Source organism: Musca autumnalis, unplaced genomic scaffold (genome assembly GCF_047663935.1).
Source record: "Musca autumnalis isolate F117 unplaced genomic scaffold, ASM4766393v1 scaffold_5, whole genome shotgun sequence".
In the NCBI taxonomy this organism is placed as follows: Eukaryota; Metazoa; Arthropoda; class Insecta; order Diptera; family Muscidae; genus Musca; species Musca autumnalis.
Genome location: NW_027412088.1, coordinates 99,092,780 through 99,118,563, shown reverse-complemented (window position 1 = coordinate 99,118,563; position 25,784 = coordinate 99,092,780). Strand labels below are relative to the sequence as shown.

The following is a 25,784-nucleotide window of genomic DNA, read 5'->3' as shown; positions in this document are numbered from 1 at the left end:
GATTCAATATAGTAGATATCCAAATAAATACCCACAATTACAAAATTTTAAAATCATACACGAGTTTAGTTTTATTTCTTTCATTTTCATTAATAGTATAACTCATTCGCAGTTCGTTCATTCAAATGACCCGTGTCCACTGAAATGACCGGTGTCCACGAACTAGATTATAACAACTCTATATTACATTCACTTGTTTTATTTATAAGTAATTTCCTTATCGGGTAGTCCACAGTACTCACTGTATTCTGGAGTTATGTTCGAAACAACTCTACCAGAAAAACAAAATACCTTTCAACGACTCGATTTCCCACCGGGTGCCACCGTGGTGCAATGGTATGCACGCCCGCCTTGCACGCAGAAGGTCGGGGGTTCGATTCCCCGGCCAGGCAACATCAAACATTTTTCAACGGTGGCTAAATACCCCTCAGTAATGTTGGCGACATTTTCTGAGTATTTCAGCCTTGAAAAACTTCTCCATAAGTGGTGTCTTAAGACACGCCGTTCGGACTCGGCGATAAACAGTAGGTCCCATATCATTGAGCTAAATATGAATCGGGGTGCACTCATTGATATGAGAGAAGTCTCCCTTGTCCCGTATGGGATGTTGTGGAACAATGTTTTTTTTTTTAATTTATTTTTATGCAAATAAACTTTTATAAAATATGTTTGTGGAAATGAAAAAAAAGAAACTACAAATTCAATTAATAAAATATGCGCTTTTAGAACTAAGTGATTCCATGAGGAAAATACAAACTTAAATGTATAAAAATTAGAAGTAAGTAGTATATGGGTAGTACATTCCAAACGCAAGTTGTATAAAAAATCAGTTTTTCTTCTCAGACTATGGTACAACGCCGATTTCCAAGAGCTTTTACCACACTCTATCAATCATGGTATTATCTGGTGGCTTCTGATTCATTGTGGCCATTTGTTGATGATAATTACGCATTTGATTTGTTCGTCTTGGTTGTGCCAAATACTCAAACATACTTTGTAAATGATGTGATAACATTTTGCCCAGGTCACAGGGCATTGGGTCAGTCCAGAAAAAGTCATGATTTAAGGCAGTATCGGCATCGATACGTTTCTTCGGATCTAAAGTCAACAGTTTATCTAACAGATCACAGCCATATGGATCCTTGACGTATGGTCGTAAACGTTCTTTCACCCGGCGATTTTGATTTTTGGGCAATTCTACGGATTTATAAAGTTCCAATTTTTCAACACCAGGCCAGACATCTGGTGTAAATGATCCGCACAACTGTGATATTAATATCAACTGTTGTTGTTCAGTATTTCCCTGCATTATGGGGGAACGTGTCCACATTTCAGCCATTATACAACCTGCACCCCACATATCCACAGGTGGGCCATAATTTCGATCACCCAAAAGTAGTTCTGGAGGTCTATACCACAATGTTACCACACGATTTGTGTAACGATTTTTGGCATCATTTTTGGGTATACTAAAGGCACGGGCCAAGCCAAAATCAGCTAATTTCAGAACTCCATGTTTTGTTATCAGAACATTGGCAGCTTTCATGTCACGATGTAGAATCTACGAAACAGGAATAAATCTTTACAATAAATCTCAATAGAATATTTGCAATACATACCTTATTACTGTGTATATAGTAGAGACCATTTAGTAACTGTTGCATTACTTTCTTAATTTCACCTAAACTAAATTTAACGTTCATATTTGACAGCAGGCCAGCCAAATCATGTTCACAAAAATCAAACACTAAATAGAATGTGGAACGATAGCCATTATTGGCTGTTGCCTTAGTGCGACAAATCTCAATAAGATTAACAACATTTTCATGTTTCAAAAGCTGCAGGATTCTAATTTCTCTTAGGGCAGTGATGGGAAACTAATCAAAAACAAGACAATAACAATTTCATTTATACAGCAAAATCCCGTGTATTCTTTTACAATATACTTACACCTTCTTTCTCATTGTCCATTAAAACTTTTTTCATGGCCACAAATTTATTGTTACTTTTCTTCTCCCTCGCCTTGAACACTTCACCAAACGTGCCTTGACCAATCTTCGCAACTTTCTCATACTTCGAAGATTCGTCACAGTATGGAAAATCGTAATCCTCAATGTACTTCTGTTTGTCTATAAATGACATTGTGCGAGACGATGAACCTGTTGGAGTTGGTGGTCCAACTCTTGGAGGCATAATCTGTTGTTGTTGCATGTTGGTTGAGTGGATTTGTCCTTTATCCAGCCAACAAATTAAACGAGATCAGCAGTAACAAGGGAAATGGACGTGGTGAGCCACCAATTAATTGGAAGCCAATTCCTTTAGTAACACTCAACTAATTAGTGATCTGCAATCTTTCTGGAATATAGTGAAACACAGTGATTTTGTGGGTTTCGGGTTTCTTAATCTATTTTTTTACAAAAATAAAAGTTCTTTAACATACCACTCACAAATGACAAGGAAAAGAGAAAATGGCAAATCTTCTTCTTTTTCTCACACATTTGAATGATAACAGAAGATAAAAACAAAGGAAATGTAAATTTGTTATGAATGAGAAATCAAAGAATGGATGAAAAATACAGAAAATTACAAAGACATAAATACAACTAAGACTAGACAAAATGCATGCAACAAAAAAATGTTTACGAAACTTTGTATAGAAACATTACCCTTAACAGGTTGCAGTTAATTCGAAATCGCAACCAAGGAGGAACATTTCATGTAATGGTATCAGAAACGAAATTTTTTAATTCAAGGATCTATTCAAGAACAATTCTATGTCAATTGGATCGGTAAATTCGGTTAAATACGTAAAAATGTATAAAAGAAAAAAATGTTATATCACCATATCGTAATATAACATTATGTTAAATTCAAAAGCCATTCACTGAAGAATGATAGCAAAAAAAATGTCTTATCTTGTTGTATTTCGGTCTGTTCCAAAACTCCAAGAATCTACTAATTTTCATGGTACAATAAGGAAGGTAGAACAGGTTCTGAAAAACATTAAAAACTCAACCCTGAAGATATGCCCGCTTTCTGTCAAAATTATTTATACATACACATTTACAAACATCAACTTATTTTGTTTATTTTTGTTTCGTTATTCTTGTGTTCAACTTTCAAAATCAATGAAATGTGCAAAATTGAATTAGTTGTAAGTTTAACTTTTCAGTATAGCGTTAGAAGTGTTGCTAATCGTTTTCTTGTCCATAGCTAAGTTTATTTAAATGAGTAATTACCGAAAATGATGCTGTTGTCATTCCAGAGAACTAAGAAGAGAAATGGACATGAAGGAAGAGATACAAAAAAAGGTCCCATATAGCAGTCTGCCATAAGGAGATTTCAAATTCTCATAAATAAATCATAGATATAGATGCATAATGCAGAATCAAAATGCCACACGCATATCACAAGATGAAACCGTGACGCGGCACGGGAGAGCATAATATGAAGTAGTGGCAAATGAGATCAACGATCAATACATATTGAAAAGTTATGATATGATTTTGATATTTTTATTTTGATATTACATGTAAATGAATAAATACATATGGATGTGGTCAAAAAAATCCGTGTTAAATACATTTACAAAAACACTTGCAGCTGCCTCGAGAAGTTGCTTTACTAGGTTTCCAATATGGCATTTGAAAAAAAAACTTTTGAGTAAAAACTTTAATTCAAAGTAACTTGAATTCCAAATCCAAAACGTTGATGACTTCTTGAAAAAATCAATTCAATGAGAACAAAAAAGAAACTTTAGACAACAACAGATTTCTTCACATATGAGACCGATAAGTTTATTATCACATTCCGCAGCACATTCATACATCCGTTTATTAGTTGCCTGAAATTCTAAAATGGGTGAATTGTAGCCTCCAACCATCTCGATGTATTACACACATTTTCTTGGCATTTCATTACCACAATTTTAAATTAATGTTGTGTTAAAATAAAATTCCAATTCTGTTCAATGGAACTTCAATACATACATATATTTTGTATTTTGTTTTGGTCACAATTTTCAAAACAAAATATGAAAACTGCTTTGACAGAAGTCGGTCACCTTCATGAAAAAAATTGTAATCAGCTGTGAGCTCTGTCATACCTTTCTTATTATTGGTCTGTTCCTTTACTTCTGAAAATGGTTAAACCGGCAAAAGTAGTAAAAGTTGAAAACGGCTCCCATATGAATTGTATAGTGTCTGAAGTAAAGGAACGCTTTTCGAGTAAAAAGTTGTAAAACTTGAAGATTCTTGAACGTAAAGGAACAGGGCTTATACCATGCTAATTTTTACAATTTTTTCCGATAACATAAAGGAAAAAATGTTATCGTAGTAAAAATAGTAGCTTCTTGTAGGTTCTGGAACAGACATTTTATGTCTTTGAAATTATTAGTATTCACAATAAAATGATATCATCAAGCTTCAGGTACTAGGCCATGTTTAACTCAAACGGGTTTTAGTAAAACTCGTCATTTTTTCTTTCTTAAAACTGATTCACTGTACTAGCGCATTTACATTTTACGCAATATAATTAAACATTTTAATGTCGATTTTCGGCAACAAGCGAATTGAATAATTTGCTACCATTAAGCTGAAAACAGATACAACGTTTGATTAAAGTTTTGCGTTGGGCGTCGAGAAAAAAACAACAACAACAGGGCGACGACGACACCAAAGTCCAGCGTTTATCTGTTTGTCGGCATATATTTCAAATGAATTTGAATTTTTCGGCATCATGCCCAACAGCGTAAAAACGGCCAAAACGACACAAAACTTTACTCAAACGTTGTATGTGGTTTCAGCTTTACCATTAAAAACTACGGAAACAAGCAATATCAACACAAGAGAGAGCTGAATATACATACATAGTTCCAATAGTTCCTTGCCCGGAATATTTACTTGGAATTAGTTCGTTCCGGAACTTAACAATTCAAGTTATAGTACCAACACGGAAAAACTGAAAAAGCAAGCAAAACAAACCAAAAAAACGTGCTAATCATATGTTTGTTGTTTTGATTTGCATCACAAGATTCGGATTTTTGGAAATAAACAACTAAAAGGAAAAAAGATGGTAAACAAGAAAATAAATGAATAAAAGCAACATGTAATAATTCTGATATATTTCAGGCTGACAGTGATAGCGACTATAATGTGGAAGAATATGTTAAGCCAGACAAAATACGAAAGCCCGTAAATGATGATTCGGCCGACTTGCTGGGAAACTTTGATGATGTCAAGCGAAAAGAAATTTTGGATGGAACATATGAAGAAAAAGTGGGAAGTGACAATGAAAATGCCTCAGATACTGAAGATGAGAGTATGGATGACAGTGACGACTCAAATGAAGATACAAATATGCACAACGACGATGAAGAAAACAATGCAGAAGTAGATGGCTTAGGTGAACCTCCCAAAGCTGGTTATGTCAATCCATTCGGAAAGAAATCGATAACGAAAGAACAACTAGCTCAACTTATGAAAGGTGCCTCGAAAAGCAACAGATATGTCCTTTATGTCACCAATCTCAACTTTGAAACCACAAAGGAAGTTTTGGAAGAACATTTCAGTGAAGCTGGCACAGTACGTTCTGTCCGTATTCCCAAAAAGAGGAGTTCAGGATTTGCGTTTGTCGAAATGAATGATATCGAGTCCTTTGCCAAGGGGTTAGAGTTACACAACACAGAACTGCAGGGTCATTGGATAAAAGTGCAATTCTCAGAGGCGGGAAAGAAGAAGTCTGCCAACAAGAAAAATATTATGAAGCAGAAGAATCGCAAATTGGCTGAAATGCGTAATGAGAATAAACTCTTCACAAAGAGCGGTAAATTTTATGATAAAACGAAAAAAACCAAACCAATGGCAAACAAGAGACGACAGGGTAAGATTTCTGCTGGCCCACCAAAAGCGAAATAAACATTTTTTTTTTTAATTTTAAACACAACAATGGACTTTTATTAACTACTTTAACCATCTTACAACATAGAAATTACGTTTACCCACTCTTAAAATTGTAATACCATTTTTGAGTACATGGATACCATTTGTAATGATTTCAGACACATTTTGACAACGTTTCTGATTAACATAGAATCCGCCAGCGGATATTATTCTTATGGCATCGGCTGTAAAAAATGTTATACTCACATTAGAAGAACTACTACTTTTAAACATTAGAAACTTACATTCTGTGGGGAAACATTTGGCCTGCATAGCCAGTTTTAGCATTGTCATTTCAGGTTCCGCCAGTATGTCCACAAGCGTAGCACCACTCAATGTTTGTTGAACTTCTTCAGCATTCAATTCTGCCAAACCATCAACATTACCATGGTACAAAGCATTCGTTACGGTTTCAGCTTGTTTTAAGCCTTTTTCTGAAATCCACCGTTTATGAGTTGTATTTAAGGGGGAAAGAATATACTTTCTTACCTCCATGAACCAACAAAGTGACGTCTTCGGCCAACATAGTTTGTGCTTTTCTTTTCTCAGGTTCCTTGCGATGTTCTTCCATAAGATAGTCAATTTCGTTTAGTGGTATAAATGTAAATAATTTCAGTAATTTTTCTACTTCAGAGTCAGGTCGGCGAACAAAGAACTGATACAAAGCAAATGCAGATGTCTTTTTTTCGTCCAACCACACGGCATTACCAGCCGACTTGCCAAATTTGTCACCCTCCTCATTTGTTACTATGGGTAAGGTTAAACCAAATACATCCTTCTTTTCGGCGCGACTTATAAGCTCATGGCCGGACATAAGATTGCCCATTTGATCTGAACCGCCCATTTGAAAGCGACAATTATAACTACGTAATAAATGCAACCAATCATATGCCTGGAAAGTTTGGTATGTGAACTCTGTAAAGCTCATACCACCTTCGGTTTCCAAGCGTGATTGTACCGAAGATCGGGAAAGCATTTGTCCCAAACGGAAATGCCGACCCGTATTCGATATAAAATCAATGATGTTGAGATTTCTATACCAATCTGCATTGTTTACTATACTAAAAAAGAAAACAAACTGATAAATTAGTACATGTAAAAAGTAAATACGAGAAAATCCTTACATCAGTGGACATCTTGGTGTTTTATATTTACTATCATCCCAAAGGCAATCTTGGTGATTTTGAAAGATTTTCTCCAACTGTTGTCGTATAGATTGTAGATTATTTTCTACAATTCTTTCCTGCAGCTGACTGCGTTCAGTTTTCCTACCACTCGGATCTCCAATAAGACCGGTAGCACCACCCAACAATGCAATTGTTTGATGGCCAGCCCTTTGACAGTGCAACAAACCCATAATAACCAATAAATTGCCTATATGCAAACTATCTGCAGTTGGATCAAATCCGGCATATATTGTTTGAGGGGCCTTCTCAAACATTTTGGTCATCTGTGGCCTAGGAAAAAACAATAAACCAGCAATTACACAATAACGTAATAGGGACATGCGGAAGTTTTACCCACCCTGCTGTATCCGGAAACAAATCTTGAAAAAAACCTCTCTCCGATAAAGCGAGAAGATTTTTCTTGCTATAAAAACGTTTAATAATGCAAACATCATTCAGTTTTCTGTGAAATTTTAATAATTTATGTGCAAACATTTTTTGTAACACTTTTCTGCCGTTTGATTCGTTATGAAAAAGAGCAAAACATCTGTGCCCCAAAACACGAACAGCTGTTTTACATTTTTGCTCTGTTCCAGAACCTGCAAGAAGCTACCTTATTTTAAGTGGGGTTCAGACGATCAGTTTTGCTGACAGCTTTTGGTCAAATATCGATTGCTTCAGTTTTGTTGTGCTGTTCGTAGCGGCCAAACAGTCATTCAAGTTGGATGACAAACCAACAGTCAAGTTGAAAAATTACTGTGTTCACATAGCTATAAAATCATATAAATAACAACTTTTATTAATAAATATGGATGACAAAAAGATTGGATGTGCATTTTTGATCATTTCGCTTTTAGAGGAAGAAAATAAAGTGACAAGAAGAAGAAAATGGGTAAAAAAATGAAAACAATATTCACATGTGAATATTTTAAAAGAAATTCGAGATTCTGAGCCAAACGCTGTCCACTCCAGCTCCAGAAGATTCAGATAGCTTTATTTTTTTCAATTCCCTTCTGTACGATGAGCGGATTACGTTTATTTTCTTCTTGACGTCGTCAATAGAACAATCCTTCTTGTATTTCTTCATAACATTTAGTAGTTCTCCATATGCTTTTGTTTTAATGTCGCGCATCATATATTCTGGACTGGTTATGTCCCAGAGACATCTTTGCATTTCGTAGCAACATAAAAATTCCTTTAAAAATTCATTTTCGTTGTCCATGTTTGTCGTTTTGTTTGCAATTTTTTGCTTGGCCGATATTAAAATGAAGGAAAAGATTTTTGTCTGCTATTTTTATCTCTTCTTTGCAATAATAATCAATCAAATTAATAAAAACACACGACTTTTTAAAATTTTAATTTGATATTTACTCTTCTAATTTATTCCTTGACTGACGTTGTTTCGTTCACACGGTCAAACAAACAAACAACCAACAGCTGACTGTCCAACATCCACAAAAAATTTTGTGGTTGCCTGATGACTGACAAAAATGAACGAACGACCACACTGGCAAGCAACCGATTATTTGAGCAAAGCTGTCAGTCAAAACTGATCGTCTGAACCCCACTTTAAGCTGGGTACACATTGTCAGTTTTGAATGACAGCTTTGTTGTTGCTTGCTAGTGTGGCCGTTCATTTTTGTCATACATCATGCAACCACAAAATGTTTTGTGGTTGCTGGACGGTTTGACAGTTATCGATAATTGCGAAATATCGACATTCAAAACTGACAATGAGCGTTTTCAGACGATAGGGTTTGACTGCTCAAAAACGCGTTGTCCGTTTTGTTCATTCGCAAACTGTGCCAGTGTTGAAACAAAATGTGGAAGTAAGTGAACGAAAACGTACATAAAGTACTTTTTTGCTAAATTCGTTCGTGAAATATTTTTTATTTATTTTGTATTATACAAACATTACTTCAAGAAGTAAGTTTTCGTAATTGAGATTATTTTAAATGTTTTGAAATAAAAAAATGTTCGAACAGAATTGTTTGTATAAAAGGGGACGAAAAAATCCGTCAAGGAAAATTGCCTAATGTAAATCTGATCATGGTATAAGTAATAACTGTTTCCTCACATATTTTTATAAAATTAAGAATGTGTGTGTGCGAAATGTGTAAGAATAAAAATGTAAACAAATAATAATTTTTGTGTTAAATGCCGTAAGAAGTGACAACACACACATAAACCTTTTTGGTACATTTATGTAAAACCGTACTTCTTTTTGTTCAAAAAGTACGCTTGTATAAAATGACTTCAAAAACGCAACACTAGATGTGAAAATTACGAATGAGAGTCAAAACGGAAACCACGTTTTTGAGCAGTCAAACCCTATCGTCTGAAAACGCTCAATGTGTACCCAGCTTTACTACGATAACAATTTTTTCTTTTGGTCTGTTCCCGTACTACACATTTTTACTCCGATAACCGATTTTTCCTTTATGTTATCGAAAAATATAGTAAAACTTAGTAGATTCTTGCAGTACTGGAACAGACCAATTGTGTTGATTAGAGCTGGCAAAAAATCGATAGCACTATCGATAATATAATAATTAAAAAAATCAATATCGATAGATAGTTTTGTCTATCGATATTATCGGATTAAATCGCCAAACCTAATAGCCCGTTTCCACGGTACGTCGTTCATTCTCTATTCGTTGTTCGACCCATAACTACGAATAAATTACTTATTTCCCCACACAAAATTCTATGAACGAACGACGATTTTTCTACGTTGTTCGATTAGAAATACTCTCTGAACTACGAATAAGCATGTCCCATCCCTAACAAATGAGATAATTTATCGAAAAAATTAATTATGACATGTCCAAATTCAAAATTGAAAGATTTTTTGAAAACACAAAAGTTTTTAGAAAAAAGGAAAAAGATGATTTAAAGTTAATGAACTAAAGATTTTATATAGATGCAGAAGGAAGATTGTTGTGTTTCCTTCTTAATTCCACACACATTTCTTGTCCATTAGTTCAAAATCGCGTAAAAAATCAGAAACAAAAACGAAACAAATAACTGAAAGCCTGTTTACACAAACATTGTTTTGACAAGTCTCTCCCTCTTTAATTTTGAAAATAGAAAAATATAAAAAAATATTGAAAATACAAAATTATTCAGAATTTATGGAAAAAATGAATGAAATGTGTGTAGTTAAATATATGGTCTGTTCCAATACTGCAAGAATTTACTAATTTTTACTATTTTTTTCGATAACATAGAGGAAAAAATGTTATCGTAGTAAAAAATAGTAGCTTCTTGCAGGTTCTGGAACAGAGCAATAGAAGATACTAGTTGAAGGAAAGTCTATTGCTTTTCCTATTCATTTAATGCCTATTTTATTTGTTTTCGGTTCAAATTTTCGTGAAAACAAGGAAACAAAAATGAAGGAAACTTTGTTTATGTTTCTGTTAATTACGAGTGTTGTCGTGGAAACGGGTTAATTCGTGTACGTCTTTAGACAGGCGAACATCGTAATTGAAACGCTCGTGTGAACATGACATTAAGCGGGGTACACACGATCAGTTTGAACTGTCGATTTTTCGGAAATATCGATAAATGTCAAACTGTCCAGCAACCACAAAATATTTGGTCAAAAGTGATCGTGTGTACCCCACTTTAAATTCATTGAAATAAATAGACATTTCGCTGCTTTTCGGTTTTGTGGATGTTAAGTGGGGTACACACGATCAGTTTTGATGGTCAGTTTTGCTCAAATAATCGGTTGCTTGTCAGTGTGGACGTTAGAGCTGGCAAACCATCGATATTCCCAACATTAGATATTTTCGATATGTTTTAAAATATCGATTGCTATCGATATTATCGTTAAGTTGTCACCGCCATTAATTTGGAGATGAAAACGGCGGACATGTCAATGATTTTCTTGAAATTATGCAAAAATAGTTCACAGAAATGTATAGGAGAATAAATAACTGATTTTATTTTATAAAAAATGGAAAGAAATACATTTTATTTTACCGAAAAATGTGTACGTGTGACTACTGACTTACTTTCTTACACACACATAACCGAAAAGCAGCGAAATTTCTGGGTCTGTTCCAGAACTGCAAGAATCTACTAATTTTTACTATTTTCTTCGATAGCATAAAGGGCAAATTGTTATCGTAGTAAAAATTAGTAGATTCTTGCAGGTTCTGGAACAGAGCATCTATTTATTTCAATGGATTTCAGGTTAGGGTTTTTTATTCCGATAATATCGATAGGCAAAACTATCTATCGATATTGAATTTTTAAACAATAATCGATATTATCGATAGTACCATCGGTTTTTTGCTAGCTCTAGTGTGTACCCCGCTTTAGCATAAACATACATACATATCGATAGTAATCGAATATAAAGCCAGACATTTGATGGAGTGCCGGTCTTAATTTTTTTGTGTGCTGTTTCATTGTTTAAAAATGAGTAAATTTAGTATAAAAATCGATCTTTCCACATTTTTCGAGGACGAAAGAAAAATGGCCCTATTGATGGTTGACACTGCCATGTGGACGCATGTAGGTTAGGTTAGGTTTAGGATGCGCAGCTGCCGTGCTGGCAGCCACTCCACTCGGAGACCTTGAGGTCCATTGTGATCATCCTGACTATTGAAGTATATATGTCGTATTTGATGAAGTGATAATAGATGCTGCTGTATGGTGAAGTGTACATAGTAGGTGATGGTGTGAAGTAGAAGTGTGATATGTTGTTTATTATTATGGATTTGTTATTTGATGTTACGTGTGGTGATGATGGTGTACAGGAGTCATGAGTTATGATGTATGTTTTGAATGGTGCATATGTTGATACAAGGCTGTTGATGATGATAAAGTGTGCGGTTGTGGATTTTATGGATGGATGATGGATAGTGTTGAAGGGAAGATTCAATGTGGACTATGGATGAGATGATATTAGATGCTGCTATGTGGTGATGTGTGAGTGCTGATGATGTTGATGTGTAGTGGAAAGTGTGATGTGATTCTTGTTATTGGCGAGACTGCATAATGTTGCGTGACTACAGATTATGGTGTTGTGTGACTGATGGGTATATGGTGATTTGTGCATACGGTATACGGTGGTGCGTGAGTGCAGATGGTGTGATGTGTTCCTTGTTGTGAGCGATTCTGTATGATGTTGTGAGACTGCAGATTATATTCTGAACGGTGCTGTAGGCCTGCAGATGATGATGCAGGCTGTTTATGATGATATGGTGAGCTATGTGGGAGGAGATTGTGGATTAGGTGGAAAGATGGGAAGGAGGGAAGGTGAAAATGATAAGACAAAAGAGAAAAGAATAAGAAGAGTGAGTATTTGTAAAGGAGAGTAACAGATTGTTTTAAGAAGAAGAGAAAGAGATTATTTTCCTAGACTGTGTTAAGCCTGTTCTGACCCGCCCCAGAGCCACTTTAGACTCTTACAGTAAACCACCAGGATAGTAGGGTCAATAGAGGAGAAGTAAGATAGAGAGTCAATCACATGTGCACCAAATAGTCTATGCCTTTTGGCCATCAGTCTAGGACATCTACATAAAAGGTGTTCGATTGTCTCCGTTTCCTCCTCATCCTCGCATAACCTACAGTACTCAATGTTATTATCATCCCACTTACATGTCAAAGATCTTATTCTACAGTGACCAGTAATGACCCCTGTAGCTATTCTGATTTCCGACTTGCATAGTGAGAGAAGGGACGCAGTTCTACGCCCTGAGATTGCCGGCCAGATTGACTTCGACACCTTGCAACCAGGTGCGTCTTGCCAAATTCTTACGGTTTTCTCTGCATAGAACTGACTGAGTTTGCCGAGGAAGTAGCAGAGCGGTGGCCTGACATATTCCTCTACCGTAAGGTCAGGGGACTGGGAACCACGCCTTGCTAATTCGTCAACAATCTCGTTTCCTTCAACATTGCAGTGTCCTGGCACCCAACAAAGGTTTACGCTTAAATTACATGTTTTTAAGGTGGACCTACAATTTTGAACGATCCTAGATTTGATAGTATATGACCCAAGCGCCTTAAGGGCAGCCTGACTATCTACGTAGACTGTGACTGTCCTACCTACTTGATCCGTCAGTCCTACTACCAATTCCAGGGCCTTCAATACTGCGAAGACTTCCGCTTGAAAAACACTGCAATTTGTATTGAGTTTATATGAACGCCTAATGTTCAACTCCTCACAGTACACCCCCGCTCCAGTACCTTCAGCCATCTTAGAACCATCAGTAAAGATGGAGAGGCTATCGGGTAGTGGCCTGCCATGCTCCCATTCACTTCTGTCAGGGATAGAGACCTTCGCTGCATCGAAATCCAGCGAAGGCGAAATGTAGTCAGTTACACTCCCTACGTCACTGAGTCCGATCAGACCGCTGAGCTGGTGTAAGATACTAGCATGTCCAGACCCAGAGGATCGCCAAAGATTAAGCTCCTTGAGCCTCAAGGCACTACGGGATGCTAGATACTGAACAGAAATGTCCAGTGGCTGGATGTTCAGTATTGCACTCAGTGCCGCTTGAGGGGTGCTTCTCACTGCTCCTGTAATAAGAACTGAAGCAGATCTTTGCACAGTAGCTAACCTGGACAAATTGGACTTGCTATTCAGGGCCTGCCACCAAACAAGACACCCATAGGTCAAAATGGGGCATACCACTGTCAAGAACAACCAGTGTATGATGTGTGGTCTCAGACCCCAGCTCCTACCTATTGAGTTCTTGCAAGAATAGAGTGCAATTAGACCCCTCTTAGTGCGCTCCTCCGTGTTCCTTTTCCATCTAAGTTGATGGTCAAGAATCACTCCCAGGTACTTCGCCTCCGTAGAAAGATTTAGCTGCACTCCATCTAGTGTTGGTGGAACGAACTCGGCTGTCTTTCTTTTTCTAGTAAAGAGCACCAGCTCTGTCTTTGCCGGATTCACGCCAAGTCCATTGGTGTGAGCCCAGCGTGAGAGTTTGGCAAGTGCTCTTTGCATTAAATCAGACAATGTGGACAGAAATTTCCCGCTAATCAGGATGACCACATCATCCGCATAAGCAACTACCTTAGTTCCTAGATTGTCGAATTCCCTGAGTATCCCATTTATCACCAGTAGCCAGAGCAAGGGCGATAGGACTCCCCCCTGCGGTGTGCCTCTGGTGACAGATCTCCTAATGGAGCTCTCCCCAATATTTGAATTGATAAGCCTGCTTCTAAGCATGCTGTCAATCCAATCTATTAGGATAGGGGGGACACCCAGCGATTCAAGAGAGGAGTGGATCGATTCGAGTTTCACGTTGTTAAAGGCACCCTCTATATCCAGAAAGGCAGCCAAGGTGAAATTCGATTCAACCATATTCTTCTCTATATAACCCACGACACAATGTAGCGCTGTTTCTGTTGATTTCCCTTTAATATAAGCGTGTTGTGATTCGCTAATAAGGTCTCGTCTGAAGAAAGTTCTAATTTCTAAGTCTAACAACCTTTCCAAAGTCTTTAAGAGAAAGGAGGAAAGGCTAATCGGCCTGTAGTCCTTCGGCAGTGAGTGACTTGGTTTCCCAGCTTTGGGAATATAGGTCACTGTTACCTCTTTCCACAGTGCCGGTATGTGCGATAGTAGTAAACAAGCCCTAAAAATCTTCTGAAGAATGGTTATCAAAACAGTCGGTGCGTTCTGAAGCATCGCTGGAATGATTCCATCAGGTCCAGGAGACTTATATGGCTGAAAAGTACTAATCGCCCATGAGATTTTGTGGTGGCTTATTAATCTATTGACAAGAGCCACTTCCCCCGGAGTGCGGGTCCTGCTTCTGTCCACACAAGGTGTACTCGAGCTGGCATCCTCACTTCCGGGGAAATGTGTTCCTGTCAACAGATCTAGAGTCTCTAGAGCGGAGTTAGTCCAGGTACCGTCATCCCGTTTGATGCTCCCAAAGGGTTTAGGGTCCTTCGAGATCACCTTACGAAATCTCGCTGCTGCATTAACCCCCTCTATGGATTCACTAAAGCTTTTCCACGAGTCTCTCTTAGCTTTCCTGATTTCACTTTTATACCGATTGAAACTCTCTCTGTAGAGGTTCCAATCGGTATCAGATTTGGTGCTGTTAGCTTTATTAAAGGCTTTCCTGCTATTTTTCCTAAGCTTTGCTAGCTCGTTGTTCCACCAGACTGGTTGAGTTCTCCTACCAGGATAAGATAATGGGCAAGACTTCTCATAACAACCCTGGAGGACACGCGTGAGATCTGCAACTTGGCCATCTATTTCCTCCGTTGTGCGTGGTTCAGGGAACTCACACAACCTCGAGGAAACGAGGGAGCTGTAGATTTCCCAGTTTGTCCTCCTTGGATTCCTATGAGGCGGTTGCCTTTTACTTCCATGGTGGACTTGAAAGTGTATCGCTCTGTGATCTGAAAAGGAGCACTCCTCCGATACCCTCCAGTCCACTATGGCTGTATCTTCCATATTTGTAAGGGTGAGATCAATAACCTCCTCCCTTACCCTATTATGGAAGGTGGCAGTGTTACCCCTATTACATACTCGTAGATTATTAGCTAAAATAAAATCGAATATGGACTCACCTCTCGCATTGGTGTCTCTACTTCCCCAGTGGAAGTGATGTGCATTTGCATCGCAGCCCATCACCAACCTGCATCTGCCCGTCGTCTCCTCCACTAGTTTGCGCACCAATCCGCTAGGTGGGTCGGGAGCCTCATACGGCATGTAGACCGAGGCCAGAACTAAAGCCCTACCGGTAACTTCGTCTAGCCTCACTACAGTCGTATCGCCATCACTGTAATTGTAGAGTTGAATAAGGTTTAGACTTTTCCTAGCTACAATACAGGTTCTTACCTTGTCTCCATTATTCGTATAGAATAATGAGAAGTGCTCATTGTTTAGTCCAGAAACCCTATTTTTATACAAATAGGGTTCCTGGACCAAAGCAATATCTACTGCAGAGTCTGTGAGGGAGAGAAGGAGTTCAGCAGCCGCAGCCTTACAGTGATGCAGATTGATCTGCAGCACCCGAAGGCCATGCTGCTGAACTACCTTACTGCGACTTCGAGAGCCGGAACCGAAGTCCTCCGGACCCGAAAAACAGCACTCCCCCACAGTCTCTGATGTAGTCCGCACTCTCATCATCTATGGTGAATCGCATCACCATGCCGTCTCTCTCCTTAAAGTGCTTGAGGAGCCTCCAGCCATCCACAGAAAGGCCCCGGTTCTGCTTCCTCAGCATCTTGACTACTTCCCCTGCATCAGAGTCAGGAGGAGGCACCCACGTTGTGGCTACACTCCTCCTGGGTATCTCGTCAACAGGGACAGCAGCCAGCATGCAGCCGTCCCAGAGGTCACCAGCACCCTCTATCAACTGGATGAGGAAGTCTCTCGACTCCTCATCCTGGCAATAGAGGATTCTGATTCCCCTTTGGATAACCGCCCTGCCGAAGCCGGTCTTGCCGGCGTCAACCTCATCGGAGGTGATGGCCTTCCGGAGAAGGCGTTCCACTGCGATCCAGTGCGTATCGCTGATCCTCCCATCCAGATCAGCCTTATTGATGATTGCCACACGGAGATTCTCCGGGGCGATCACGCCTTCTAGGCTCGCTGGCTTCGGTGTCCTGTCATTTGAAGACCGTGAGGGCATCGGACTTGGGTCAGCTTTACTGGCCCTCCCAGGTTGAGCCCCTACTGTCTTCATATGACCGGTCCCCTGTGAGCGCGGGTCCATTAGGTTGGTCGGTCGACGATCCACCACCCTCTTGGCAACAGGATGCGGATCCTCAGAGGACCTGACCCTCTTAACGCATTCCTGCGCAGATGTCCTTGAGTATCCGCTCTGCTTAGAGGTCGATGGTCCATCTCCCGCCACCACCCCATGGCCTTTCACAGTGCCAGCACCGCCCTTCACATCAGAAGGGTGAGGTCTAGCAGGTGACGATGGCTTAACAGTGGTCTGTTGCCCAGTCCTCTGCACAGTCGCCCCTACTAGATCCGCACCTTTCTTTACCCCGGCGGGTCCGATGGCAGCCACCGACGAGACAGTCGACATAGGCGGTACCTTTGGCGGCTGTCTAGCTTGTGGCTGCGATCTTCCCTGCGCCAACTTCGAAACGGAAGGGATCACACCAGTGTTTCCCTTGCGTTCCGTCGTTTTCGGGGCCGGTGGAGCCAACCTGCTCGATCCTACCGCGGTCGTCAAGGACGTCCGCAAAGGGCTCGAGCAGTTTGACAGCACCGGATTTGCATTTTTCCCTGTAGAGGTTGCCTTTGTCTCAGCCGCTGGGCTGGAGACTGCAGCCTCGACAGGGGTCGGAATTTGGTCGATTGGCAGGAAGATCTTTTCAATGTGAGGGTATTTCCGTTCGAAACGCCTCACAAATCGGATCTTCAGGCCAATTTCCCTAAATTCCGACTGGGTCACCTCGGAAGGGTCTTTGCCAATAAACCTCTGGCAGTAGAAGACAGCTCTACGATAGTTGTATCTATCTTTTTTCTGCCGAGATTTATTGGCTTTGGTTGAGGGAGACTTTGGAGAGGCCGTCGTCGTATCCTCCTCCAAAGCATCCTCCACCAAGGCATCTTGCCTGTTTAGGGGGGGTTTATCGGAATCGACCGACACTTCAGCCCCCGAGGGAGCCGGATCCCCGACCGTAAGGTTGGAGCTCTCCAGTGCACGAGAGAGAGTAGCGGTGGATGATTGAGATGGGATAATTGTAATATCCATCTCATCATCCTCCCAACTCTCCCAGTCCCATGGAGGGGGGCTCTCCTGACTTAGTCGGAGACTATCGCTGTCCCTCAGGAGCTCGAGCAATTCCCTGCTCTGCTTATTGATGGCGTCGTTCACACTGTCCACTGTCGTTCTATCAACGTCCCCGCCCAGGGATTGATTATTCGCACGAGGTGCAACATTGTCCGGGTTCATAGCCATGGTCGATGATGAGGGTGTATCGGAATTGGGGTTGTTTGTTTTTATATTAAATTCTTTATCCATAAGTAGATGAGTTTATGGGGGAACTGAAGACGGACATGGCATAGCCCTCCACTACCATGACTAGGGCACTGACTACTCGCTGAGGTACCCAGGTATCAGCGAGGCTCCGTTCGAATACAGTTGGTACCCTAACTGCAAACCTTGAGAACACCGATGAGCACGAGGTCGCATAACACCCCGGTGTTAGGGGATCTCACAATTACTTTGGTAGGAGATCGCTACCAAATATATGTCACTCAATCCAGAGATACACTTTGAATTCCAGTGCACTAAATTGGTGCGTGACAGAGAGTGGATAACCTTTGGTCGATCACAGCCTCCCAGTTCAACACTACAAGAAGTCAAATGAGAAGATGTGACGTCTAGCCCCCGCATCGCTTCAAGATTGTTATCCCCGGCGGGGGGTGGACGCATGTAAAATGTCTACAAAAAAGAGTTGAGACACTTTTCGAAGTAGATTGTGTGAGATTTTTAAATGAAGGATGCTTTCTTCACCCCAATGTAATCATCTTTGTAATCTATACAAAATCAATATGATTGAAATAACATATTTATATATCCTTTTAACGTAGGAACCCATTGAGATATTAAAATTTTGCCAGGAACTAAAGTGAGTTTGTCCCTCGAAAAAACTAAGAATTGGCTGATATGTATGTTTTGTTTTCTAGGGCTTTCGTACCAAAGGAATCTTTGGAAAAAAGAAAACGGAAAAGATCTACCAAGCATAAAGAAAATCAGGAGGAGACAACAAGTGAGAGAGATGAAAAAGAAGATGTGCCCGATGAGACCATCAATAATAGCTTGAATTGTGCGGATGCTGCTGGGGAGTCAAAAAAGAAACGTAAATATCGTTCTCTGGGAGATTTTAATACTTCAACGCCAAATAATTGCTCTAAACGACTAAAGAATTGTGTTGCCCTTCATGCTACAATTCGAGAAGATGATAAGCGTGTTAATAAATCTTCGGAAATAACAAGCACTAGCAATGAACAAATGCCACCACCACCCACCACAACGATGGTTTCATCTAAGTCTAGTAAAAAAAGTAAGAAATCTAAGTTGCACTCAAATGTGATTGCGGAAAACAATGAAACTATAAATGATGCTGATACAAAGGTTTCAAATGGCGATACTACTATTACAAATCAAGTGTCACATAATGGGACAAACAAAACTATTGTTAATAGTTACATGGAGGACGATCAAATTGAGAAAGTTAGTTATGATAAACATGAAAAATCCGAAGTACGTAGACGAAAGCCCAAGGAGTCGAAATCGATTTCAGAAACTTCTAGTAAGTACATGGTACATATAGAATACGATTCATACTAAACAAAATAATTTTGTTAATATAATTTCCTAGTTGACAAATCTTCCCCACCAACCCGTCATAGTTATTTACCATCTTCTACATTTATAAGCAACTCTGGTAAATCTGGTAAGGCAAATAAGTCTATAAAGAATCCCTTCAAAGAACAGCCAACAAATTCCAAACATTTACACTTTAATGAATCTGGAGAAATAACAACTACAACTAACACAACTAATGCACCAGAAACAGAAACTAAAAGTCCTCCTATTAATATTATATTCCGTTGTCAAACGGACAATCTTGACACGAAAACGCCTAGAATCCTACACATAAAAAGAGACAACAACAAAGACTGCATTAGCTCAAAGAAACCTATTATAGAAATACAAGAAAATATTCTACTAAAACCGTTGGAAGTATTAAATAATTCTGAGGGACAAAATAAAAACTCGACAGAAGAAAATAAAACAACTACATCGTTAATAGGACCACAAGTCAATGATGAAACATATACAGATAATAACAATACACAGGAGGAGGATGAAAGTTTGGCGGATTCAATTAACAACACAACAATACGAAAATCTAACAATGCAAAGACAGCAGAAAATTCTCATAGAACAAGTAATTTGAATGAAATAACAACAACTGTCAATGGAGATCGAAGCAATAAAGATGTATCAGACAACGAAACACAAAACATAGATGATTGCGATGTAACAAAAAAGGAAGAGGAGGATTGCGATGATTCAAAACGTAATGAGGAATCTAGCATTCTTTCAGTAGATTGTGTTGATCTTAGCGAGGTGGATGAAGATGACAGTCAATTGGAAAAGAGCAAAAAAGACATACAAGATCTCTGTGTATCCGATACATCTGATGTTGAGGAAGTTATTGATCTGAATGAAACTGATGAGCAGAATAACAGTAAAACTTTCTCAAATAAAACTGTTCAACGTAACTCTTTGTCTTTTAATAGATCGAATTCTAGTACCATTAAAATAAGCAAAATTATCGGATGGTGTAAAGATACAAAAGATTTACCAGACGTTGGCGATATTATGATCTTTAAGGTACATAATAATACAAATATTTCAATTTAGTATTTTTTAATAATTTGAACAATGTTTTTTTTAATAAAGATCCCCTTTACAAATCGTCATGGTAATCCTGATTGCACAAAATTTTTGGCAGGAAAAGCCGAACGCATTCAACATCGCACTAAAACTATAAAATTTTTGATTTTAGGTAGGCGTAATGTGGAGTATGTATATATTCTTCTCTTAATATTTTTTATTTACATTTCTCCAGATGGCCATTCAGAGCTACATTTCGTCCCAAGTCAGTATCTTAATAACTACCTGGAAAATTCAATGTGTGACGAAAAATTTGTACAAATTAAATTCAGTGAACTTATACAGCCGAGACTGCTACCAAAGAATAAAATATCCTTTTTGTAATATGTCGCCTTTTAGCTTTGTGCCATGTTCATAATTATATAACAAAATACAATATTATTTTATTAATGTAATTGTGTTTGTGTTATGCAAATAACAAAATTTATTATTTATTTTTCTTTTACAAAAACTGCAACAAACGCAAATAAAAATATGTGTATTTTTAATTATAAATAAATAAAATAATAGTATTAATTTTTCGAAAGTGAGAAGTTCCAATGTTTTGTCCAGTTAAATATCTACCTTTACCTATCTACCGGATTGTCACCTGAATCCTCTTTTTAAAGTTTGCAGATAAACACAGTGAATCTATTAAACAAAGTTCATCGTCTCAACCTATTTTTAAGCTTAAATGATTGAATTTTTGTAGGGGAGGTATCGGAAGAAGTGTATCGATATAGTCCATTTTCGAATTTGACGTATGTTTGGAAGTACGATTACCATGTGTAAAGATTCGACTTGTATTATGCTGTCGTAATAGGAGCTGCGAGGACTACGTGCTGTAAACATTTCAAAACGATGTTAGACATGTTCCTAAACTGCACATTTGCCAAACATTTTGAAATGTTGAGTGGGTTGCTCCAGAATAAAATTTACCGTCGTAAAAGGTCTGATTGGCTGTTGCGCCGACTTTGACATTTGTTCCAGTTTTTTGACATTTCTGTTATTTTTCCGTTGCCGTACTTAAAAAAAAAATATGTGAAACTCATTTATGACAGCTCGTTTCTTTGCTACTCTTTTAAGGCCTGCGTACATAAGCTGCTTTGCCTGATTGCCTTGCTTACCTGCTTCATTTCTGACGTAATAAAAATAATAGAATAAAGACGAAATTTCGAACTGGGTTGCCATCAGTTGGAAATTGGGTCGGCCTTCTTTGTTCTTTTATTTTTTATTGAAGCAGCAAAGCAAGGCAATCAGGCAAAGCAGCTTATGTACGCAGGCCTTTATAGTGCGGTTACACTACAGTTTTTTGCCGGGTTAACCCACATTATGAGGATTTATTACTTAATCTGGTCAAATCTGACCAGATTTGCCATAAAAAATTAAATCCTCTCACGACTAGGTTTATTTTAAATCCGGCACAAATCCACCAAAAATACAGTGTTGTATTCGGTATTTGTGCAAAAAATTCAACTCTACTCAAAAAGTACCAAAAGTTGCAACTGTTTTTGCAACAGAGTTTGTCGTGTTTTACACGTTTACGATTGGTCGTATGAGATTTTATGGAGTTAGTAAATCTAAAGTTATTTGGAAATCATAAAATTATTTATTTTTTTTTTCATTAGATACTTTTTTAACAAAAAGTACGCTTGATACCATGATACAAAAATGTATCCCTATGTAAAATATACCAATATGAGCAAAGAGGGGACGATATCTCATACGTGAAATCGTAAAAGTGTAACACACGACTTTATTAGTTATTTTGTATGTATACGTAAACAAACATCAGCTGACAGTTTATATCCTCGAAAAGCTAAGTGTAACCAGCAAAGATTAACCCACTGGATCTATTAAACCCAGTGGGTTAACCTTCAATAGTGTAACCGGGGTATTAGGGCCATTATTACATGTGTTCTATAACTATCTGATGGATTTGAAAATGCAAAATAAACTAACTTGGAGGCATTAAAAATATAATTTTCATCATCCCTTTTAACTTTAAGTTAACCGGAACGCTATAAATCTGTTTTGTAAATCCAATCTATAACAAAAGAAGACTTATAATAATGGGGGTTACCACTAAAAAGGTAACGGAGCTGTTATGTGTTTGTGTTCGTATAGGATTAGATGGGCATTACCACATTGTATTGTAAGAGGGCAGCAGCATATTGCAATCTACATATTCAGCCTTATTACGGTTGGCGTAGTCGTATCCAAAATTGCAAATTGACGTGTCGTAACGTCTAATTGGTATTATGTATGTCGTATACGAGATATTACAACTCTGGGGCCTAATTACGTGATTCGATATCGAGTTGTTTCGACCCGAGTACTCAAAGTTGGGATGACAACATTCGTTATCGAGTAAAATTATCGAGAAATTGAGCATAAATTTGCGAGTAATTTCTCGTATCCAAATGGCCTATCGTAAACAAACGAAATGAAAGATTTCTTATTGTATTTTTGTTTAAAACGTAAAAAATTGTTGTTTATTGACGGCTTATAGCGGAAAAATGATGTTAGTAAATAATTGTGAGCATTCTTTACACAAAATAACAAGAGAAATTGGGAAAAGTCCTTTTCAGTCGTTTTGAGAAATTGTGATAAAATTAGAATTAAAATAAATACATATGCATGCTATCATTAACCAAAAATTAGTGTTTGTAGTCGTTAAAATACAAGTTGAAAAGATATGAATTTCTGCAAAACAAAAAATTATTTAATATTAATAGCCTTCACTTTATATGTAGGTGAACAACTTTTAATAAAGTGCATTTTAAACAGTTCATCCCCCGTTGTTTACCAAAGGAAATACTCTCTCAGAGAGGCTAAGTCAAAACACCCACCAAATTCTCTCATTTATTTTGAGAGAAAATTATTAAGGTAGATGTATTAGCAAACTGCAACAAGAATGTCAAAACAATTTTGCAAACATTACTAATTTTCATATTTTCTTAGCACAACTTCATTCCGAAATTATTATTCAATGTATTGTTCAAAAAATTCCACAAATATTTACATTTTTCATCCATAATTTTGTTTTTTTAGTTTTTGCTTTGAAATAAACACATTTTTTGACATCTACCTTCATAACATTCCCTGAAGAACACATAGTTCGATTACCGGTTACTCTCGAAACATTCGATCAACGATTTCGATCGAGTCTTATCATGCCGTTTTTTTTCTCGTGTCGAAAACTTATTTACGAGTAAATTCACGATCGAATCGACTCACATAATTAGGCCCCTGTATGCCATTCTTTTACAATTTTGCTACCACGAGAGGCGTTTTATTACGAGAAACGCTGTGAAATTAGTCGTTAGAGATTTTGTTGACAACAGACAAATTTCTTAAAACGTTAAGTCCCAATTTACATTAGGCGAGTTTACTTGCGGCAATTGTCAGTTTGATGGAGAGAGAGGTGAGGCATATGGTAACCCGTTGCCTCTCAGCCCCCTCTCTCACCTACAAACTGACAATTGCCGCAAGTAAACTCGCCTAATGTAAATTGGGACTAATAAAAACGAACAACTAAAATGGATTTAAACAAAAGGTATGTGTCTATATAACAAAAAGATATATTCGTATAAATTTTATAATATTGCACATGTTTTAGAACAAAAGTCACCACAAAAAAGCAGTTTGACACAATGGTCCAGATTTTGCAGAACAATCCAAATTTGGCCAGAGGTTACAGCAATGGAATAAAAAAATTAGCGTGAAAGAAGAGTGGAATAAAATTAGTACGAAACTCAACATTTTAGGACCGCCAGTACGAACGTACGAACAGGTGAGGGTTGGATGAAAGTCTGGGCTGACTACAAATTCAAGTTAAGGAAGAAGTTAGTTCACAATAAGGCGGAGTGTCGTGCTACAGGTGGAGGATCCTTCAAACAGTACATACTAACAGACACGGAAGAAGCAGCATCCAGCTTGTTACAATTGGATACAATTGTAAACGCGGGCAATCAGTCAATTGGAATCCAGCAGCCTTCAACGCTTCGAGAAACAACCACTGAGGAAGAACTGTTTGAAGCATGTATAATCCATGAAGATTTAGAAAACCACGATCCCTGCACAGTTACTCCCCAAAGCGTAAGCAGGCCTCATGCAAAAGAGCCGCAGGTCGTTGTGAATCAGGATCCCCGCACAATAACCCCTGTAAGCATAGGTATCACTCATGGAAATGAGCAACAGGTCCAAGTGAACCAGGATCTATGCCCACTAGTCACAAATACACCTCACAGAAATGGATTTCAGCAACAGCAACTGAGTATCAGTCATGGAAAATATGTTTGATTCTTGTCGTAACTGTTTTCGTCTTACTTTTAAATCGTTCGGAGTATATTCATCCTCATCGTCGGATATAAAATAACCCACACTTAACGTTTTTATGGTTTATTAATAAATAATTGTTTTTTTATTTTAACTGACTCTATTTTTTTGTTTTCTTTTTTATAACAGGGTGGCGTGTAATAGTCGAAAATGTTAATAATCTTCAACACCCTGTATTTTTGCAATCTATTACAAAACAGACGTAGTCGAAAATTTTACATAATACCAAAAATTATTGACTACGACAACGCCTACGACTACGTCTACGACACTTGAACGCCTACGACAACGCCAACCGTAATAAGGGTGATTAATTGTGTACTGCACAACAATTTGAGGGCACAAATCAAAACAAATATCTATAAACACTTACATAGTATTTTCTCGGATTTATTCCTTTTTATTGAAAATAAACAAGTAGGTATAATAGTGTTTTAAAATGCTTTCTTTCTTGTCTGATATCTTTTCAAACTGTATTATTAATTTCAATATTTAGTACACAGTTTTAAAATAAAGTTAAAAGTAAAAAAAATGTATATCAATATTAACAGGCAGTAAAAAGGTAAATCCAATTTTTTGGCAGTTAGAACAAAAAAAAAAATATATACAAAAATATACTGGTATGTTCTGAGATACATTTGTCTTCACGTCTCAACCATTTTGTTCAACCAATTTACTCAATCCCACGGCAGCGGGTTCATTCGTACCCGATTGATCCGAAACCATAGTGCTTCGGCCAGCGGCTGCCAACCCAGCATCAAACCTATGCTTCTACGTAGGTTTCATGCCGCCACAACAACAACCAATTTACTCTTATTTTCGAGTATTTAATGGACGAACTAGGGTGTCGTCTTCTTTTTAAATACGCTAATGAATCTTATAATTATTCCACAAACATTCCATTAGGGACAAGGGAGACTTCTCTCATATCAATGAGTGCACCC

The 25,784-nt window shown here is 38.0% G+C and overlaps 6 protein-coding genes across 6 annotated transcripts in view; 2 read left to right on the top strand and 4 right to left on the bottom strand.

Annotated features, from left to right (window-relative positions):
* The window catches only part of Miro (mitochondrial Rho GTPase), a 637,534-nt gene that overhangs the window by 177,669 nt on the left and 434,081 nt on the right, over positions 1–25,784 (bottom strand). The window lies entirely within an intron of this gene.
* Positions 38–2,561, bottom strand: Cdk9 (Cyclin-dependent kinase 9). Its single transcript, XM_073990716.1, has 4 exons — positions 2,441–2,561; positions 1,951–2,355; positions 1,620–1,877; positions 38–1,561 (listed from the first exon to the last, which is right to left on the bottom strand). The coding sequence occupies exons 2-4, from the start codon at positions 2,209–2,211 to the stop codon at positions 875–877; spliced, it is 1,206 nt and encodes a 401-aa protein (XP_073846817.1). The 5' UTR covers positions 2,212–2,355; positions 2,441–2,561; the 3' UTR covers positions 38–874.
* On the top strand, positions 4,569–5,946 carry LOC141406103 (uncharacterized). Its single transcript, XM_073991182.1, has 2 exons — positions 4,569–5,073; positions 5,130–5,946. The coding sequence occupies exons 1-2, from the start codon at positions 5,071–5,073 to the stop codon at positions 5,913–5,915; spliced, it is 789 nt and encodes a 262-aa protein (XP_073847283.1). The 5' UTR covers positions 4,569–5,070; the 3' UTR covers positions 5,916–5,946.
* TyrRS-m (Tyrosine--tRNA ligase, mitochondrial) lies at positions 5,961–8,727 on the bottom strand. Its single transcript, XM_073991176.1, has 6 exons — positions 8,477–8,727; positions 7,464–7,875; positions 7,064–7,396; positions 6,429–7,000; positions 6,185–6,373; positions 5,961–6,124 (listed from the first exon to the last, which is right to left on the bottom strand). The coding sequence occupies exons 2-6, from the start codon at positions 7,598–7,600 to the stop codon at positions 5,961–5,963; spliced, it is 1,395 nt and encodes a 464-aa protein (XP_073847277.1). The 5' UTR covers positions 7,601–7,875; positions 8,477–8,727.
* coil (coilin) lies at positions 11,429–21,024 on the top strand. Its single transcript, XM_073991159.1, has 7 exons — positions 11,429–11,632; positions 18,490–18,573; positions 18,645–18,682; positions 18,741–19,366; positions 19,436–20,457; positions 20,527–20,632; positions 20,696–21,024. The coding sequence occupies exons 1-7, from the start codon at positions 11,534–11,536 to the stop codon at positions 20,842–20,844; spliced, it is 2,124 nt and encodes a 707-aa protein (XP_073847260.1). The 5' UTR covers positions 11,429–11,533; the 3' UTR covers positions 20,845–21,024.
* On the bottom strand, positions 11,639–18,471 carry LOC141406093 (uncharacterized). The gene is made up of 2 exons (XM_073991167.1): positions 15,927–18,471; positions 11,639–15,867 (listed from the first exon to the last, which is right to left on the bottom strand). The coding sequence occupies exon 1, from the start codon at positions 18,070–18,072 to the stop codon at positions 16,126–16,128; it is 1,947 nt and encodes a 648-aa protein (XP_073847268.1). The 5' UTR covers positions 18,073–18,471; the 3' UTR covers positions 11,639–15,867; positions 15,927–16,125.